General features: G+C 46.7%; 1 protein-coding gene across 1 annotated transcript in view; it reads left to right on the top strand.

Annotated features, from left to right (window-relative positions):
* LOC144781543 (solute carrier family 22 member 6-A-like) overlaps positions 1–10,096 on the top strand; it is a 623,507-nt gene extending 613,411 nt beyond the window's left edge. The window contains exon 10 of the mRNA XM_078660448.1: positions 9,625–10,096. Within this exon, the coding sequence (XP_078516574.1) occupies positions 9,625–9,706 (82 nt within the window). The 3' untranslated portion in view covers positions 9,707–10,096. The remainder of the gene's footprint in view (positions 1–9,624) is intronic.
* Positions 10,097–19,076: the final 8,980 nt, after the last annotated feature.

Raw genomic sequence — 19,076 nt, 5'->3', positions numbered from 1 at the left:
TACGAAAAAACAAGAACAACATTAAATGACAGCCTCCTAGCGAGGCTGAAGTGACCTAAAACACTGCTTGCACTGCTCCCCCGAATACCGCCACAGCTGGTTACTCGCTCTTCTGCCTCCGTAATTCCTGGCCCGGTGAGCACACGCAGTGAAGCACGCCCGCGCCGTAGTACCTGCAAAAGGGGGAAAGAAAAGAAAATTAATGGCGGGGCGAGGAGCGAGCCCGGGGAGCGCGGGCACAAAGAGGCCGCTTCCCGCGCTCCCCAGGTTGTTAAACACCCCCTAAACCGCGATCCCGCCCCCTTGCCCCGGAAGCGCAAAACTGCCTCCGGGGCAACCGGCGGGACGCGCAGCCAACCAGCACTGGTGTAAGGGGGGAGGGGGGGCCGGGCCCAGCCATGTGTGCGTGGGGGCCGAGTGGCCCCCCCTTTTCTGGAAGTTGCTTTGTGTGTAAACCAGACTTTATGTAAGCTGTATTCCAAATTGATTTTCACCTATACATTTCAGTTGTGCACTATTAGAGTCTTAAACATGTGTTAAACTCTGAGCATAGACTCTGTCGTGTTATCAGCAGTGGTGATCCCCCATTGGCTGTCTGGTTCACCGGGAATAATGTAACTAAATATTACTGTGCTAATATACAGATGATCAGGATTTACTTCATGACAGCAGGGTCTGAATTGAACTTTCAAATATTTTGAAGGATGTTCTAAAGGTAAGGAGGAATATTTGGTCCCTCACATTAACCGTAAGTATTCTCAAGTGGAAGGGTGGAGGGGGAGAGAATAACGCAAACCAAATGGCAGAGGGCAATGTTGAATGAGACAAATGTGGATAGCAAGAGCTGTGAAGGGTTATTGATTCCGCGATGTACTAATGAGCAGTCTGTTGATTACTCCAAAATTAATTGTGAGGAGTCTAAAAAGGGCTCTGGTTTGCTAAGCCGTGCCAATAAGAAAATGTTCTGTGGACTTGTGCAAGTAAAATCAGCCAAGTTGAACACTTTCTCAGTTAGCTAGGATAAGTACTTAGGGAGGTTTAGTGTCAGGTACCTGGGGGAATATAATGGAAGTGAGGAGACAGACCTTGTGGATATTGAGGAGTTATAATGAAGTGACAGAGGCTTTTGGGATACTGGTTATGTGGTAAAGTAAGTACATTGATACTTGTATAGCGCACTACTCACCCGCAAGGGTCTCAAGGCACTTGTACGAATACCGCTGTGGAACCCATCCTGGCTTTCCCTATGAGGTGTCCACTCCTGGGCACCTCCAAGGTGGAGGCCAGGCATCCTTAGCGTTGTGGGGGCCGTTGTGGAGATTAAGCAAGCTATTGCCCAGAGTTGCAGAGGGGGACTCCATGATTGGAATAGGCACCGAGCGAGAATTATCAGGTCCGTGGAATTTTTGAGCCCAAGACCCGCCGATGTGGGGAATTGAACCCTGGTCCCGGGCTGGACCTCTGCATCAGGGTCTGCTGCTCTAACCATTGAGCCACACTTCTTGGCTCTCAAACTAGACATTGAGATTACTAGCTTGGTGAGGGCTTACTGGTATAATTAGGGAGGGTAATTGGTGAATCAGGTTAGAAGAAGAAATATGTGACTTTGGCTCAGGAGGGGATCCTTCATGAAACAGTACACAACCATTCACAGAGCAATAGCGGTGATACTGTGTGAGGACGGTATGTATGTGATGGCAGAGTGTGAGGAAAGAAAAGTAGATAGGTGTAGCATCTATAAATTGTAAAAAGTGAAATAAAATTGGACATGATGTTGTCGAAGTAGAGATGAGACAGGATGAGCATGCAGCTCTGTGAGACACATATAGAAAAGGAAATGATGGGGGTTTGATTGAAGATGAGTAAATTATAAATGACAGGTTGACTATGCAAGAGAGGAAGTGGGGAGTATTGTATCTATAACACTCAGTCCAAATTGGGAAATGGCAATGAAATCATGATCTTCTATGCAAAAGGCAGAAGATAAATCACAGAGTTTAAGATTTGAGAAGAAACAATTTCATAGGGCTAAATTGAACAAATATTAAACATGAGAGAGAGTTGATTTTAAGCATTGCATTTTGTGGAAGTTGATTGAAAGGTGGATAGCGTGTGATGTTCCAAGTGACCTAACATAGTTCACTTTCTTGAGTACCAGAAAGAAGGAACTACAGGGTATGTGTAAGAAGGCTGAAAAGTATTGGGAGGAACCATGCAGAGAGAGGATAGCTTATATCATAGTGGTGAAATAAGAGGGAAATTCATTTACATTTCTCTTGACTCTTCAAATATTTACATTTTAACAGTCTAATGATCCCCAGGCTAGTGAATCTACATGTTGTAAAAATTGAGAAATGTGGACAAATGATTTCCATGAAGAAAAGGTTTCCTAGATAAAATCCTGTGCTTGCAATAGCAATAAGAAAAAAAACTCTACAATTCTTAAAACTTTAGTCCTAGTAAGAAAAAAAAGATAAAGATGAAAAAACAGGGATCGGTCGAAACAAATAACAAGCATTTGCAATGCAATAGGTCTTGCATTAGGAAAGTGTGAGCTATCGGTATTGTAAATGACACATTTATTTTAATATGTGTTGACTTTGAAAATATATAAATTAATAGCATCGTTATTCACAAAGCCAATAGCTAACACTTTCCTAATGCGAGTCCTATTGGCTATGGAAATGCTTGTTGGTAGCAAGCAAGGACAGTGCTGTTGTGGTGCTGAGTGATGATGTGGTTGGGCTGAGTGATGTGGTGGTGTATTAGAGAGATGAGTAACCCTGGGCGTAGTACTTCGCTACGCCCACGGCCTACTTCGCCATTTGCAAAGTAGGCGTAGCAGGCAACACTACGCCCACTCCGTGGGCGTAGCGAAGTTGCCCGCCACCCGCCTCCCTCCCGCCCTCCCTAAATACTCAAATAACACTTTTAAAAAGAATAAAAACCACTAACCTTATCGGCTGCGTCCCCGGGGCTCCCTCTCGTATTCGCGCCACCGTCTCGGACACTAATGCACATGCGCGGCCGCCCGCGCATGCGCATTTCTCACGAGAAATGCGCATGGGCGGGCGGCCGCGCATGCGCATTAGTATCCAAGATGGTGGCGCGCTTACAAGAGGGAGCCCCGGAGACGCAGTGGACAAGGTAAGTTGTTTTTATTCTTTTTAAGAAGGTTATTTAAGTATTTAGGGAGGGCGGGAGGGAGGCGGGTAGTATTTAGGGAGGGCGGGAGGGAGGCGGGTGGCGCGTAGTGGGGCTAAGTGAAGTGCATAGGTGGACGTAGTTTCTTGCCCACTTTGCGTAGCTTCGCGTAGCCCCACTACGCCTACTACGCCCAGGGTTAGAGATGAGGTGGTGTATAAGAGTGATGTGGTGGTGTATTAGAGTGATGTGGTGGTGTCCCAGAGTAATGTGGTGGTGTCCCAGAGTGATGTGGTGGTGTCTCAGAGTGATGTGGTGGTGTCCCCGAGTGATGTGGTGGTGTCCCTGAATGATGTGGTGGTGTTCCTGAGTGATATGGTGGTGTTCCCAGAGTGATGTGGTGGTGTCCCCGAGTGATGCGGTGGTGTCCCAGAGTGATGTGATGGTGTCTCCAAGTGATGTGGTGGTGTCCCCGAGTGATGGGGTGGTGTCCCTGAGTGGTGCCCCTGAGTGGTGCCCCTGAGTGATGTGGTGGTGCCCCTGAGTGATGTGGTGGTGCCCCTGAGTGATGTGGTGGTGTCCCTGAGTGATGTGGTAGTGTCCCTGAGTGATGTGGTGGTGCCCCTGAGTGATGCCCCTGAGTGATGTGTTGGTGTCCCCAAGTGATGTGGTGGTGTCCCCGAGTGATGTGGTGGCGTCCCCGAGTGATGTGGTGGTGTTCCCGAGTGATGTGGTGGTGTCCCTGAGTGATGTGGTGGTGTCCCTGAGTGATGTGGTGGTGTCCCCGAGTGATGTGGTGGTGTCCCCGAGTGATGTGGTGGTGTCCCCGAGTGATGTGGTGGTGCCCCTGAGTAATGTGGTGGTGCTCCTGAGTGATGTGGTGGTGCCCCTGAGTGATGTGGTGGTGTCCCTGAGTGATGGAGGGTGGAGTTGGAGGGTGGAGGTGGGGTTGAAGGGTGGATTTGGATGGTGGAGTTGGAGGGTGGAGTTGGAGGGTGGAGTTGGAGTTGGAGGGTGGACTTGGAGTTAGAGGGTGGAGTTAGAGTTGGAGGGTGGAGTAGGAGTTGGAGGGTGGAGTTGGAGGGTGAAGTTGGAGTTGGAGGGTGGAGTTGGAGTTGGAGGGTGGAGTTGGAGGGTGGAGTTGGAGGGTGGAGTTGGAGGGTGGAGTTGGAGGGTGGAGTTGGAGGGTGGAGTTGGAGGGTGGAGTTGGAGGGTGAGTTGGAGGGTGGAGTTGGAGGTTGGAGTTGGAGTTGGAGGGTGGAGTTGGAGGGTGGAGTTGGAGGGTGCAGTTCGAGTTGGAGGGTGGAGTTGGAGGGTGGAGTTGGAGGGTGGAGCTGGAGTTGGAGTTGGAGGGTGCAGTTGGAGTTGGAGGGTGGAGTTGGAGGGCGGAGTTGGAGTTGGAGGGTGGAGTTGGAGTTGGAGGGTGGAGTTGGAGTTGGAGGGTGGAGTTGGAGAGTGGAGTTGAAGTTAGAGGGTGGAGTTGGAGTTGGAGGGTAGAGTTGGAGGGTAGAGTTGGAGTTGAAGGGTGGAGTTGGTGGGTGGAGGTGGAGTTGTAGGGTGGAGTTGGAGTTGTAGGGTGGAGTTGGAGGGTGGAGTTGGAGTTGGAGGGTGGAGTTTGAGGGTGGAGTTGGAGGGTGGAGTTGGAGTTGGAGGGTGGAGTTGGAGGGTGGAGTTGGAGTTGGAGGGTGGAGTTGGAGGGTGGATTTGGAGGGTGGATTTGGAGGGTGGAGTTGGAGGTTGGAGTTGGAGTTGGAGGGTGGAGTTGTAGTTGGAGGGTGGAGTTGTAGTTGGAGGGTGGAGTTGGAGTTGGAGGGTGGAGTTGGAGTTGGAGGGTGGAGTTGGAGGTTGGAGTTGGAGTTAGAGTGTGGAGTTGGAGGGTGGAGTTGGAGGGTAGAGTTGGAGGGTGGAGGGTGGAGTTGGAGGGTGGAGCTAGAGGTTGGAGGGTGGAGTTGGAGGGTGGAGTTTGAGGGTAGAGTTGGAGGTGGAGTTGGAGGGTGGAGTTGGAGGGTGGAGTTGGAGGGTGGAGTTGGAGGGTTGGGTTTGAGGGTGGAGTTGGAAGGTGGAGTTGGAGGGTGGAGTTGGAGGGTGGAGTTGGAGGGTGGAGTTGGAGTTGGAGGGTGGAGTTGGAGGGTGGAGTTGGAGGATGGAGTTGGAGTTGGAGGGTGGACTTGGAGTTGGAGATGGAGGGTGGAGTTGGAGGGAGAGCAATGAGTAACAGAAAGAGCGTGGGTGCGAGAGCGAGAAAGAGACGTAGAGGGAGGGGTAGGAGGAGAAAAAAATAACACACGAGTGGTGCGCACGTAGAAAGTGAAAAAATTAGTTAAAAACACCTGGCGACTGCTTATATTTTTCAATATTCAGCATCGAAATGGAAAGTAGGTTAGCGAGAGGGATGTTACGGGGAGAGTGAGGGAGAGCGCGAGAATGTGGGAGAACTACAGGGGAGGAATGGAGATAAAGAGAGCAAGGAGTAACAGAAAGAGCATGGGTGCGAGAGTGAGAGTGAGAAAGAGACGTGAGGAGAGGAGCTTTTATTGAGGGGCAAAAGGCCCACTGGTGAGCTTTATCTAATGCATGGTGAGTGTAGGGCTAAAAGAACAAGATAGCGGGCCGGGGAGTGCATTCCTTTCAAGTCTGATGGGGGGAGGGGGAGCGGCAGCCTTTGAAGTCTGATGGGGGGGCGGGGGAGCAAATGGTGAGGCACATGCACTGGCCATAATCCGCATTCCAACGCCCTCTGGCATCAAAGGAAGGGTGGGAAGGAACGAACGTATGGGGTGTGAGCTATAACGAAAGTAAGATGGGGAGTAGGAAGTGAGGCCAAGCGCGCTGGGGAAAGCAGTCCAGATGCCAGCTTCGCGCTTGAATGCCTCACATGCACTGGCCATAACCCGCATTCCAAAGCCCTCTTGTAGGCTTACCTGGAGCCCCTACATAATTTCTCGCAGAAGCAATGCGCAAGTGCATTGGCTACAGCGAGACCTAAACATTGGCTGCAGCAGACGGTTTCTGGGTCTATTGAATCTTGAAGGGATAGATAACCAGAGCCTGGAAAGAGAAAAGGGGACAACAAACACTAAGCAAAGTGAAAAATCAGGAAGGAAATGTGGCAGAAGTTACAAGGGTGCAATGGGTAAACAGACCTAGCGAGCAAAAAATGTACTAAAGGAAAGAAGAGTGACACAGAAAAACAAATATAAAGTTGAGCCAAAAATGAAGTGGAAAGATGCAAAAGGTGAAAGTGGTGATAGAGGGGCACTCACTGAAAAAGAAGAAAAGATACAAGGGCGCAAAGAAGGGGAATCAAAGAGGGGAGTTCCACTAAGCAACACAAATAACTCACAAAACCACTGATGAAAATACAGGAGCACTGCTCTTAAATTCAACCATGGTAGAGGTGAGCATGCATTTTTATGTATAGGATCTGGTTAGTGGGATCAAGGATGGATTGGGCTGCTCGGCTTTCAGAGTGAAGGTGCCAAAGATATAAGACTTGTTGAGTGCTTACAGAAGGCATTATTGAAGAGGGAACAAGGCTGGTCATTTGAGAACATGTTCTAGGGGGTTGAAGAGGTATATGGCCGGGATGCCCGCCACCCCCTCCCAACACACATCCCCAAGGATGGGAAGTCGGACAATCGTTGAACTTTTGGAAGACGGGAGGGAGTCACCCTCCCGGCCGTATTTATTAAAATATGAAACAAAATTTAAAACATTAAATTAAAAGTTTCATCATTATGCATTATGTACAATTTGACATTTATTACATTTCGATGCAGTCATGTACTTTTGGCTAACATCCTGAAAATGCATACACTCTAATTCAAATTGTACATCCTAGCATTAAGGGCCAACGGCAAGGTCTTAACCAGTGTCAGATCCCTACTACAAACTCCCGCCCTCACCGTGTGAGCGGCGCATGCGCAGAGGGCTCTACCCTCATTGCCAACTGTAACTTCCCTTGTCGTTGTGGGGGCCCCCTTTCTACTCGACGCCATCTTAAGGGTCGTCCGAGTTCCCGTATGAGGTCTCTGTAGGAAGGACAGCGTGGACTCTCCCCCCCACCCCATACTCTCTATCCGCCGTCGCGGATATCCGGCCCCCGGGAAATTAGTCAGGAGGGGCATTTAACCGCCTCCCCCCCTGGGAGGGGCCCATGGCCATCTCCCCCTAGGCGCCCCATCCTTAGTGGGTGCCGCCTCCCCGTGGAAGGGGCCAATGGCCGTCTTCCCCCGGGCGCTGCCATCCATTGTGGGTGGCGCCCCACTCTAGGCACCTTTAAATTCCTGCTCACCGATCATGACCTTACCGCCCGACAAATAAATACGACAGTTGTTTACCTACTAAAAAGAAAAAATTCCACATCATCTTACTGCTATTACTGATCATTCCTGCAAGAAGAAATTTCTCCAATGCAAACCATATTTACATTCTCAACATTCCTTTATTCACTCTACCAAGGAAAAGGAAAGGCCTATACTTTCATCACTCAGAAAACTTTATTTTCTCCAAACATTTGCTATCAGGGGCTGGTGGGTGGGTCAAAATTGCTGCTTGTTCCGTCGAGGGCTCACGAGCAACGAGTGGGTGCAGCCTTCCGATCCGAGGAACAAGAGGACGATCTTCTGGGTTCCCGCTCCTTTATCCTTCTGCGGGAGGGCGTGTACCCGTCCCTGATACGCCTACTGGGCGTGGTCTTCCTTCGAGGTGTCTAGGACAACCCCTCTCGGGCGGGAGAAGGCGCGCTCCGGCTACGCCGCTTTGGGCATACCAGCCGGGCCACGCCCACCCCGCCCAAAATGGCTTCCCGGGAGGTTCGGGCCCCCATCCATACGTTCGGGGGGACCGAGCGGTCGCCCCTTTCCATTTAGTGCCTTCTGCACATTCTTTAGGGACTTGCAGAATGCATCAGGTGATAATTTGAGTCTTGAGATGCTGAGAGTTGTGCTATTCTGTGGTGAGACAGTGATGGTATGTGGATGGGGGTGTCTTTGGGTATAAGGGTTGTTGAGACATGAGACTGAAATGAGGGAGGGGCGAATCTGTCTATGATTTCAAAGACTGTGGAATAGGCACTTGAAAATACATGGGAAATCATCAATGAGATTAATAGGATTTGTCACACATAGTTATTGATGTTTTTGTTTTAATCAGTCTGGTCAATAGTACAGTGAAGTAGTGCATTGCCACATGTGGAAAAAGATTAAAATAAACTTGCATTTTTTTTAAAGTAATGTTTATAACTGTATTGCTGTATTTTCAAAAGAAAGTGTATTCCATCAGAAAAAATGAAATAGATTTCGTCCTTTTTCTGAAAGTAAAATGCTCTCATCGGTGTAGTATCAAGACAGAAACTCAGAGTGTCTGTGGCCAAAGCTTTACAGTTGCATACCTATCCGTGAGTTAGCAACCAATGGCAAGAAACAAAACACAGTGTGGATTTTTGAAGGATCAAAATCTGCCCTCAACATCATGCAATGCTCAGAAAATCAAATATATTTCTTGGGAACCAATGCTGAGAAGGGAAAGATTTAATTACAGAGTGGCTGAATCTTAGTAGGTGACACAAACTTGTGACTGAGATTGGTGTCTGGTTTGCCAAATTGATAAAACTCTGACTATGCTCACTTCTCCATTTATACAATGTACTAGGAATATAATAAAATCTGAATATAAATGCAAAATATTGAATATTGAGTTAGACTGCATTATAAAACTATGTAAAGATAAAGTGGTTTGCCAAATAGTAGACACAGATTTGTATTCTCTAGACCCTCTTTCCACCTGAAAGCAACAGAGTTGCGGTCATTGACAATCAGGTTTTGGATTCAACTGCAATATTGAGACTTTCATGGTCATTGTTGGTTAGTAGTTCATCCAGAACAGCATATGTGTTGACTAAATTCTCCACATTCTCATGTTGAGTAACAGTGGAGATGATATGACAGATCTTTAAAGGCCTGAACAAAACCATGTCTAGAATACGTGTTGGGACTGAGGTTGAAGTCACTGAGGTAGAGATGGAGACAAGTTGCAGGATATAAGGAATCAAGTATGGATCCTGGGAAAAGCATACAAGAGTCCCAATGGGCTTTAGTTTAGATCTACTTAAGGGATCTTGTATGCAGGAGTGTCAGTAGTAGGTCAAGAAGGGTCAGACCCAGGCAATATTTTCAGGGGACCCGCATAAGACATATTTACATACTATTAATCTAAATATGCTCATATACATAATCTATGGTTCTCCTGAAAATTTCGCACATTTAGCAATTTTAGCATCCGACCCTCCGGAGCTGCACTGGGGCCTCTATTTTAGTGGCAACCCTGATGTTTTCTAAAGAGGAAAGGTTGTGTCTGGCATGGGTGCTGGTGTTGGAGAAAGGAATTATTTGAAGCTGAGATTTTACTAATTAACAGGTTAATTCCTTCAACATTAGTCTTATAACTGTTTATCTGTCTTTGTTTCCTCTCCCTTTAAAGAAAAAAACTGAGTAAATCATCGAGCAACAATGAAACAGCAGAAAACATCTTACTCAAGAGTCCTGTGAGCACAACCTGTTAATCACCACATTCCTGACCTGGTGGCTTATGGGGAGAAATTCAGCATCTGTAAATTGAATCAGAAGTATTGGAGGACACTTAAGCTATACATCCATTCCAAGTATTTTCAAGATGTTTGGGAAGGGATGAGAAGGTGTACAGAGTGTCCGTCATTTTTAACTGTTGTTAGGCAGGAAGGCCATCCTACCTATCAGGGTCAGGAAACAAAATGCAAGAGTATTTTATTGAATATATAATGAAATGTTACTTTGAATCTGTAGCAAAGAAGGTAGCTGCTTATTGTACACTGAACTGAAGTAGGGAACTGTGCTACTGGTAAAAAACTCAGACTGATAACATTAATGATGATGGCTCTCTACTACTTTCTTCCCAGGATAAATAAAACAACTGCCCTCTAAAATGTTAATGATCATTAATTTGCTGACTGATGGCTTCTCAATGCTCAACTGTGCAATTGTGCTTGGATATAAGATAATGAGTGATGCTGTTTAGTGTTTGCAAAGACATAGCAAGTCTGATGCTTTTCCTTACTCGTTCTGAAAGCTCATGAGTCCAAGGAATTAACGAGATTGATACAAAATGTGAGGAATAGGATGTTGAAGTGAGAGATAAATCTTTGAAGAGTATGATCTTGCAAAGATGGAACAAAACGACTGAGACCAGGGGCCGTATTATGCCTTTTCATTGTTTGCGCCCGGCGCACCATAAACAATGAAAGTACGCCCTATTAGGATTAGTACACTTTCCCCAGGGCATCTGAGAATTCGTGCTGCCCCCAGGGCAGTGCATTCAGGTGAAAACTCGAGCTGCTGCGTGCAGCTGATCCGTGTTTTCACGGTGCAGACGGCACCCGCCTGTACTTTTACAGGGGATTAGAGATCCCCTTACAGGCGGGTGCAGTCAGTGACTGCAAGATGATGTCTGAGGGGACTATAGGACCCCCTTTACCCCCTGCTGAGTGCTGCTCCCAGGGGGCGCACTCACAGTGTGCCACCTAGATGGTTGCGCACTGTGAGTGTGCCCCCTGAGAGCTTCTTTGCCTCTGTGTCCGCTTCTGTAATATAGCGCGGATGCAAAGGCAAAGGAATTCCCTCATTTGCATTGGGCATGCCCCTATATAAATAAGGGCACGCCCCCTGAAGGTAGCGCTGGGGCTTGAAGTTCGCCAGCACTGTCGGTATTACTGAAGGGGACGCACAAGCGTCTGCACCCCCTTCTGTAATACCAAAGCGCCCTGTGTGTTCAAAGCTGGCGCAAACGCCTGATATATCCCTGGGCCACTTACTGTAATACGGCCCCAGATTGATGAGTATATGTCACGTGATGTGGAAATTAGGGACACTCCAATTAAGTGAAGGCAAGTGAACTAAGGGAGGATTGATACTGTGCTAAACTAGCACCAGTGATACTGGAACGAATGAGGCCGCACACCAGTCACGGCACGTGGAGAGAGTTGCGGTGGGGAAGAGAGGCGGGGCGGGGGAGGAGCAGGGTAGGGGGTGCTAAAAACCAGCATATGGATAATTGGAGGTAAGTAAACAATTTAATTAATAAAATGAATTTCGTAGTGTGCCCTGCATCGCAAAATGAGGTATATTTTGGCTGGCTTTTGATAGTTTATTTGTGAGGTAGATTGGTTTTTCGGTGTAGAGTGCTTTAAGAGTTACGGAGGCCGGTTTGAGTATGGTCCTTGCCTTGATTGGCAGCCAGTTGAGTTGTTTGAGGTTATGAGTGACGTGATCCCCGGATGTAAGTCTAGCCGCAGTGTGGAATGTGGCTTTCAATGGGGCTAGGCAAGATTTTGGGGCACTCATAACCATTGCGTTGCCATTAAGCATGGGCGGATCTAGCGGATCTCGCGTACGCGAATTTGCGGATTTAAGGATTCGCAATCCGCAAAAATATGCGAACTCTCGCGGATTTTCCCGTTTTTTGTGTTGGCGAGCGTTCGCGAGGATTTGTGGACAATTTCGCAATTGCGAACTTACTTTTCGGCTCGCAACGGCCGCGACTATGTTGTTTCTACGTCTGGTTTATCATCACAGGTTCACAGCACCCTCTGTTTCACCACTGCCACAATCTGGGACACCAATGCCACCCTCTGGTACATCCTCACTGCCACCCATTAGGTTTGTTTATCACTGTAGATTATGGGGGTTGAAAAAAGCAAGCACACCTCCCCTACTTTAACTGCCATGAATTAAGTTGGGGTTGATTAATGTGTCAGTGATTTTGAAAGTTCCAGTCTGGCTGGCACCTGCTTCCTTCCTAATTTGCTTTCTGTTGCATTGAAAGCAAGCACACCTGCCCTTCTTCAACTGCCATCAATTAATTTGTGGGTCATTAATGTGTCGGTAATTTTGAAACTTCCAGTCTGGCTGGCACCTGCTTCCTTCCTTATCTGTAATTTGCTTTCTGTTGCAGTGCAATTTTTTTTTCACAGGACCTTTATGGTCTACATTGTAGCTATTCTATGAGCCTGCTGTTTGGGTCATAGCAGGGTCATAGAATAGTTGCAAATAGGCAACTGAACTCTGGAGGGGCCCCTCAGGAAGCACTTGAGTGAATGTTACTAATGTTAAGTTTGAACTTTTGCACCTGCTCATTGCTTTCAGTTTAGCAAAAATCATTTTTTTCTGCAATTTCGCGCGATTTTTGGGGCGCGAATCCGTGCGAGATCTATTTCGGAAGCCGCGAATGCTTGCGAATACACAAATTTTTTTTTTGCGGCGTGTATGTTCGCGTGATTTTGTGCGTGTTCGCAAGGCGCTTGTAGCTATACGTTTGCCAAGTTACCCTAGCGGTCGTACACGGGCGCGGCCATCTTGTTTGTGTGACGTAATTCCGTTTCCGGCCGCTATGTGTAATCTCGCAAAGTGTGCTGCTCGCTAGTACAATTTCGCGCGTGCTCGCGAGGAAAATCTCGCGCAAACTTACCCACGCGGTCGTGAACGGGCGCGGCCATCTTGTTTCTCATTCATTGCTATGGTTCTGGGCATGCTTTCTGTATCCTCTCTGAATCTCTGCCATCCTTTGCTTGTTTGAAGTTTATTTGATCTATTTTACTTATTATCTATCCCTCTATTTTTCTAGCTCTATATTTTTGTGTTTTCTGCTACTTTTAGTTACTTTTAAACTACTTTTTTAAACTCTTTTCTTTTCTTATTCACTATTCTATTTCTTCTTTATCATTTAACTTTATTTCTGCCCAGACCATGGTAAAGGGAGCCGGGAAGCACCCTGAGAAGGGGAAGGGTCCCGCACCCCGTGCCTGGCTCCCGTGCGGGCGTTTGAGGGGGGAGCAAGTGGTGCCACGGGAGATCTTTAGCGCGGAGGAGGTGGGCGCACTAATCTTCTACGTCCAGCGCCGCCTCCCCAAGACCATCCTGGGAGGCGGCAAGATCGCAACCGGCTATGGCATCCGGGAGCGCCGGAAGCGGTGGGAGAAGGTGTGCCGGGCCATGTTTAAGCTCTCTGGGGTCCGGCGCACCTATAACCAGGCCACCCACCGCTGGACGGATGTCATGGACCGGGAACGGGACTTGCTGGACGCGCTCGGCGTAGAGGTCCCCGGGCTTGGTGAGTAGTAGTAGCTATTCATCACTACTCTGTTTTATCCGGCTCTGTTATTTGCAAATCTTTGTTCTTTACCAAGAGCAATAATGCTGCCGATTACATTGTAGGTAAATAATATTTCAAAATCTTCTATGCATTTCAGGTGCACTGCTCTCCTTCTCAGTAGCCTTGCTTGCTACTATGCTTATTTGTTTTGTATTTTGTGTTCATTTCATTGGCCTGAGAAATTATGTATGAGTGTAGTGTAAAGATAAGAACTGCGTAATGCTAGACACTAAGGGTCATATTTTCAATTACCGGGGCATCCCTGCAAAGTAGCAGGGATGCGGCAGTAATTGTGCGCCATGCCACCACCACCCATTGGCCCAAAACGTCACAGAAGCCTTACGCATCTGTGCCGTAAAGGCGGCGCATTTATGGAGTTGCGTGCCAACGATGGCGCAGCTCCAGCAATGCTCTGGGGTGCCCTATCTCCCCAATTCTGCATCAAGCCGTACGTCGGCTTCAAGCAGGCGCAGGGTTTGAGTCACGCATCATTGTCCTAAAAGTGACTGGTTGACATCTTGTAGATTTCCCTCACCCACTTTTAGGATTCGTTCCTGCGCAGGAACGCCCTCCATTGCGCCGGAACGCCCCCTGATGGCGCAGGGCTTTACAACGTAATGCATCTCCCATATGCGTTTTTTTTAATATATACGCCGCACCATGGCGAGTCTTTTGTTCTGCCGCTGCGTCACAAAAGTCACGCAACAATGGAGGAAAATGAGCCGCAAGGGACTTCTAAATCAGCCCCAACAGACTGAAGTCCAGTCCTTCCTTTAGACACATGGCTATAAGAAGAAATAGTGGTGGTGGTGGGTGGATTGATAGTTTGAGTATTCACTGATCTGCAAGCAGGATGGACTTTGTCTGTCACTTCGCGTGCTGCGGACTGCTGCCTGCCAGGCCTAGGCAAACCTTTTTAGTAGTCTGTTTATTGAGTTACATAGGAACTTTCTAAGTCAACGGTCCGCAAATCAGGCAATACGAATAACGTAGTATACCACATGAGATAGATCCCGTGGAATAGTTGTCTATCTATTTGCTATTTCTCCAAAATATTTTGTTATTGTTCTTTTGAAATGTTTGATTTGGTTGACAAATCTCATCCATGTTTTCTGGTCTTTCTTTCTTTCATGTTGTACATCAGCTCCCCCCAAGGGCAAGAGGACACAGGAGGAGGAGGAGGAGGAGGGTGCTGTTCAGGAGGATGCAGGCCAGGATCGGGCAGGCGAGGGCTCCTTTGCTTGCCCCAGTAAGTTTTAATTTTAATAAAGAGTACCTATTTTTTCCTAGCGTTCCTCATTCGATTTTTTCTAAATCGTCTTTGATCTTCTTGTAGACTGGATCTAAATTCTTATCCTGCCTCGAATATGACTCCCTGTGGTATTACTAGATTATTCTTATTAGTCTGTCTGTGTAGCTAACTAAGATTGGACATTTGGCAATTCCATTGGTCTCCCATTCTAGTCAGCAATAGCTCTATGCACTGAGTGCAGTCCTCTGGGATTGTCCATAATGTCTTTTCAAGTCTTCTAAATGTTTATGCTTTGACAATTGCCAACAATAAAAAGGTGAATGACCACCAAGAAAGAATAAGATACTACTTTACTTTTGATTTGGATAGGAGGACAATCCATTCTACTACTGTTGCAGGGACAAATCTGCACAAACCGAACTATGAACACTAAATAGTGCATTGTTTATCAATTATAATAGGCGCAGGTAGACTTTCTTTCCACATACCTCAGTGATATCAGACTTTGAAGAACCCCCAATCTCCTTACTGACTAGATAGTGTGGCAGAGTCATTTAGCTCCCGAAGTCACCGATGATTGATCCCCAATGATCATTAGATTATCCTACGCAGGACAAGAGTACGGAGTCACAGTCAAGAAGTGTCAGAGGCACTCATGCTTGCAAAAATTCCAAAACCTTTAGCTCATCCACTCTAGTCTGGAGGACAAAAAACCACAGAGTCTATTTAAGTTTAAAAGCTTTATTACAACTAAACACATTTATTAAAATCAACTTTGTCATAAAAGTAAACGTTTAACTGAAAATGGAAAAGTGCTTAGTGCTAACGATTAATTGGACACATTTCTTGTGGTCGAGCTGAGCTCTCACCTGGTTTGAACTTGAGCTTGACCCTGATCGTGTTCTTAGAAGTCAAGCTTCTGTTAGGAGAAAAAGTGTTGTGTGTTAAAAATAAAAAGCAAGCTTTCAACAGTTGTGCCAAAAAGTGCAGCAAGACAACAGCCTTCCCTGGAAAAAGGGAAATTTTTACTGTAGAGTATACAGTTACAAATTATTACATTGTATTTCTTTTTTTTTAAATTTCTTTATTCCTCCTAGACCAAATATTATATAGTAGTGAGTGGTGTATTTCTAACATTCTTAAATGTACTTTGTAGGTGTAACATCTGGTGGCGGGGCCAGCGCGGAGGTGGTGGTGTTGGGCGAGGAGGACTCTGGGGAGGATGCGGTGGAAGTGCCGGTGGACGGTCCTGTGAGGGTTCGCACGGTGGTGGCGGGAACAGGTAAGCTATATATTCCTTACTTATTGAGATTGAAGACTGCATAGTGTGCTTTCTGCACGGGTGTATTACAAATCAACCAGGTAGTAGTAGCCTCCTCGAAATGTACTTCGACTTAGCTGTGAAGTTTTTGGTGAGAAGAATCCCAATAAGATCTTAGATGAACGTGATGGATGGGATGAACGAAAAGCGAAAGAAGGGTGTAAGTAAGTGGGACGCGAAATTTTATGATGGCTGGCAAAGAAGAATGATATGTGTTTGCTTGGCCCCCGAGGTGGCTGGGAAGGAAAGAATATGGTATGGTGCATGGCTGGGTCAATGATGAAGCAAGGATGTGTGGAAGGACAGCAGCCTGGGTGGGTGAAACAGAAACTGTATGTGTGCGTATACTTTGAATGAATGGATGCCTGGAGCATGGTATTATCTGACTCTTAGATAGCACATGTGTATCTAGAGAGAGTAGATGGTCGCTGGATGAACTAAGTGTTACCTTGAAGAGCATGTAACACCGCACCCGCACGTCCGTTCCAGTGTAGGGAAGGCAAGGAAAAGAAATTGTAAATTTGTCCAATACTACCATGAATAGTAGCAGTACTTTGTATTGCAACTGCAAGCACAGCATATATCCGGTTATTACGGTGGACACTCCGTACCTCTCTTAATAACTTTAGTTTAGTTGTAGTACGTCATTCATGTGTGGGTGTATCACTGTTCACTCAATATTAAGCAAAGCACCTAAAGTCATCCCATATGTCATCAAATACGTCCCATGTGAAGTGATAGATAATCAAATTATTTAGCTTCTTCATTTTCCTTTTCTAGTACTCATTTGCACTGTAGGGTGAAAGGTAAATTAATTAAGCAGTAGCCCTTGAGTATTCTCAGTGCCACCCGTAATAGAAAAGTAATAGCTTCACCACCTGCATGTACTGGACCGGTACAGCAACGCAAGTCTGTCTCACTCATCATGGTGTGCAACTGTTTTTCTCGGGTGCAAGTTCACTTTGCTGCCATTCTGCCGGCTTGCATAAGATAACGTACCAATTTTCCTAAACAAGAGAGAAGAAGAAGAATAATACTGGTGTACTGTCATAGTCGACTGTAATGGAAGTCCATAGTGGTCGTAGAATTTGTTCATTAAACTACCACTAATGTTAGAGCAAGGATGCAGAAGTGGGAGGTTAGATAGATACTGTCCTCAATAGTTATGTACTGTGCTTTCAATTTGCTACTTGTACTGTGACCCAACTTTCGGCTCAATCACTTTGTGTTATTAATGCTAAGGAGCATTGGTTACAGACTATGTCTTTCTTTCTTCATATAGTTGCTCCTTCCAAATCGACATCACGGAGGGAGCAGGCTCGAATGGCCCAGCAACGGAGGCTGGATGCCACTGTCGCCGAATATCGGCGGCTGGTGGCCCTGGAGGAGGAGGAGGACACGCAGTCGACCGGTGCAACCACAACATCCTCGACTGGGACAGCTGCATCCTCCTCCGTGACCCCACGGGCCGCCAGCATGCGCAGTGCTCCAGCGGTACGGAGCCGGGCTAACAAAGCCAACCGCCACCGCCAAGCAGCAAAAAGACCAGCTGCCCCCCACAGGAGCTGCAAGGCACGCCAACGCCGCCTAGGAGTCCGAATGTCCTACCTGGAGCAGGAGGTCCATAACTATAAGAACTTGGTGGAGGGCCTCCGCTTCGAGCTTGCCACCCTCCGCAAGGAGTATGATGCCCATGCCGCAAAATGCACCAGCACCCTCCAGTAGTGGAGTGTCCCTTGCCCTTTTTTTAGAGACTTTTGGGGGGTGGGATTTGGGAGTTGGGTTCTTTTTGGGACTTTTCAAAGACAATCGTTGGGGTTAGGGAGGGTCTTGAGGGAGATTATTTTGTTAGGGCTACATAAATATACTTTTTTAAACTTTATCTGACCATACCTGTTTTTTACTGCTTTTCAGTCTGGTGGGTGGGGGACGGGGGTGTAACAGTAAGTTTGTTTTCCTGAAGAGTCGTAGGACCTTAGTAGTACTACCGTCAATCTCTCGTCTAGTCCTAATACTCCATTATACTACCTCCCACCAAACGCTTATCTTACCTGTAATTTGTGTTAGAAATTAGGGCTAGGCCCAGGGCTGGCTCCACGTGAAATGGGGATTAACGTTGGCAATCCAGGGCGGGTGAAATTTCCTCATTGCGGTGGTACTAGTGGTGTGACACAGTGGCAGTTGCATGCCTATGGAAAAAAAGAAAACGAAACCTGGTTTGTCCTTACTGTAGCATTACAACGGTTACGGTACGATCGAGAATATAGCAGGTGACAGTACACTAGAACAGTGCCACAATGTAGCCTAACAAATGGTAAAGTATTTGCTTGCAAGTATAACTAGTACTTGCGTTGAATTTATTTGACATTGGCTCCTACTACTAGAAGAAATAGTACTGAAGCTGAGTAAGTCTAGAAGATATCCTCGTATTCCTTCACCAGCCTGTTGCTATGACCTTATCCTCCCCAGCAAGTGTGTGGAATTATTGATGTCATTTTAGTCAGACATCAAGCAAAACAACACAGCCCGGGGGTAGAGGGTTAGGGTTTGGAAAATGGATGGGAATGGGGGTTTCTTTTTGGGTAGGTTTTGTTGAGAGAAGAAAAAAAAAGCACAGCCTGGACAAACAATAATTGAAGATAAAGAAATCTTTGGGTACAAACTAAAGCTAACCACATGCAGTCACACTCATAGAAGAAAACAATGGATACTGTATCTGTATTCTGTATGTTGTTGGAGTTGTCCTGTTGAATTTAGTAAGTAAGTTGCATGCAGCAAACAATTCCTCTTATTAGCGGCACTCCTCCATTCCAGCTGACGCTTCGTCCATCAATGTTGGTGACCACTGACAGAAGACACCCTGTCCACTGTCTGCCTGGCGGATGTTGACTGAAACCCGGCCTGTAATTATTGAACGGAAAACAGAAAGTGCTATTACAATACCACTGATAAATAAATATAAGGTATGTACGCTGTGTGGTGCAAAAAGTCACACTTTGATTTCCCTAATAGACAGTACAATATTTTTGAAATTGCGTACTCTGTCTGAGTCACCTTTTTAAGGATAAATAAGTATGGCCAAAATATTATAGCGGATCTTTCCCCTCAAGGTAGGTGTACTGTAAACTGTGTTTTAGAACAAAATGTGACCTTCCCAGCAATGCTCCCACCAAGACC

This window comes from Lissotriton helveticus, chromosome 9, assembly GCF_964261635.1.
Source record: "Lissotriton helveticus chromosome 9, aLisHel1.1, whole genome shotgun sequence".
In the NCBI taxonomy this organism is placed as follows: Eukaryota; Metazoa; Chordata; class Amphibia; order Caudata; family Salamandridae; genus Lissotriton; species Lissotriton helveticus.
This window is presented reverse-complemented; position numbering and strand designations above follow the sequence as displayed.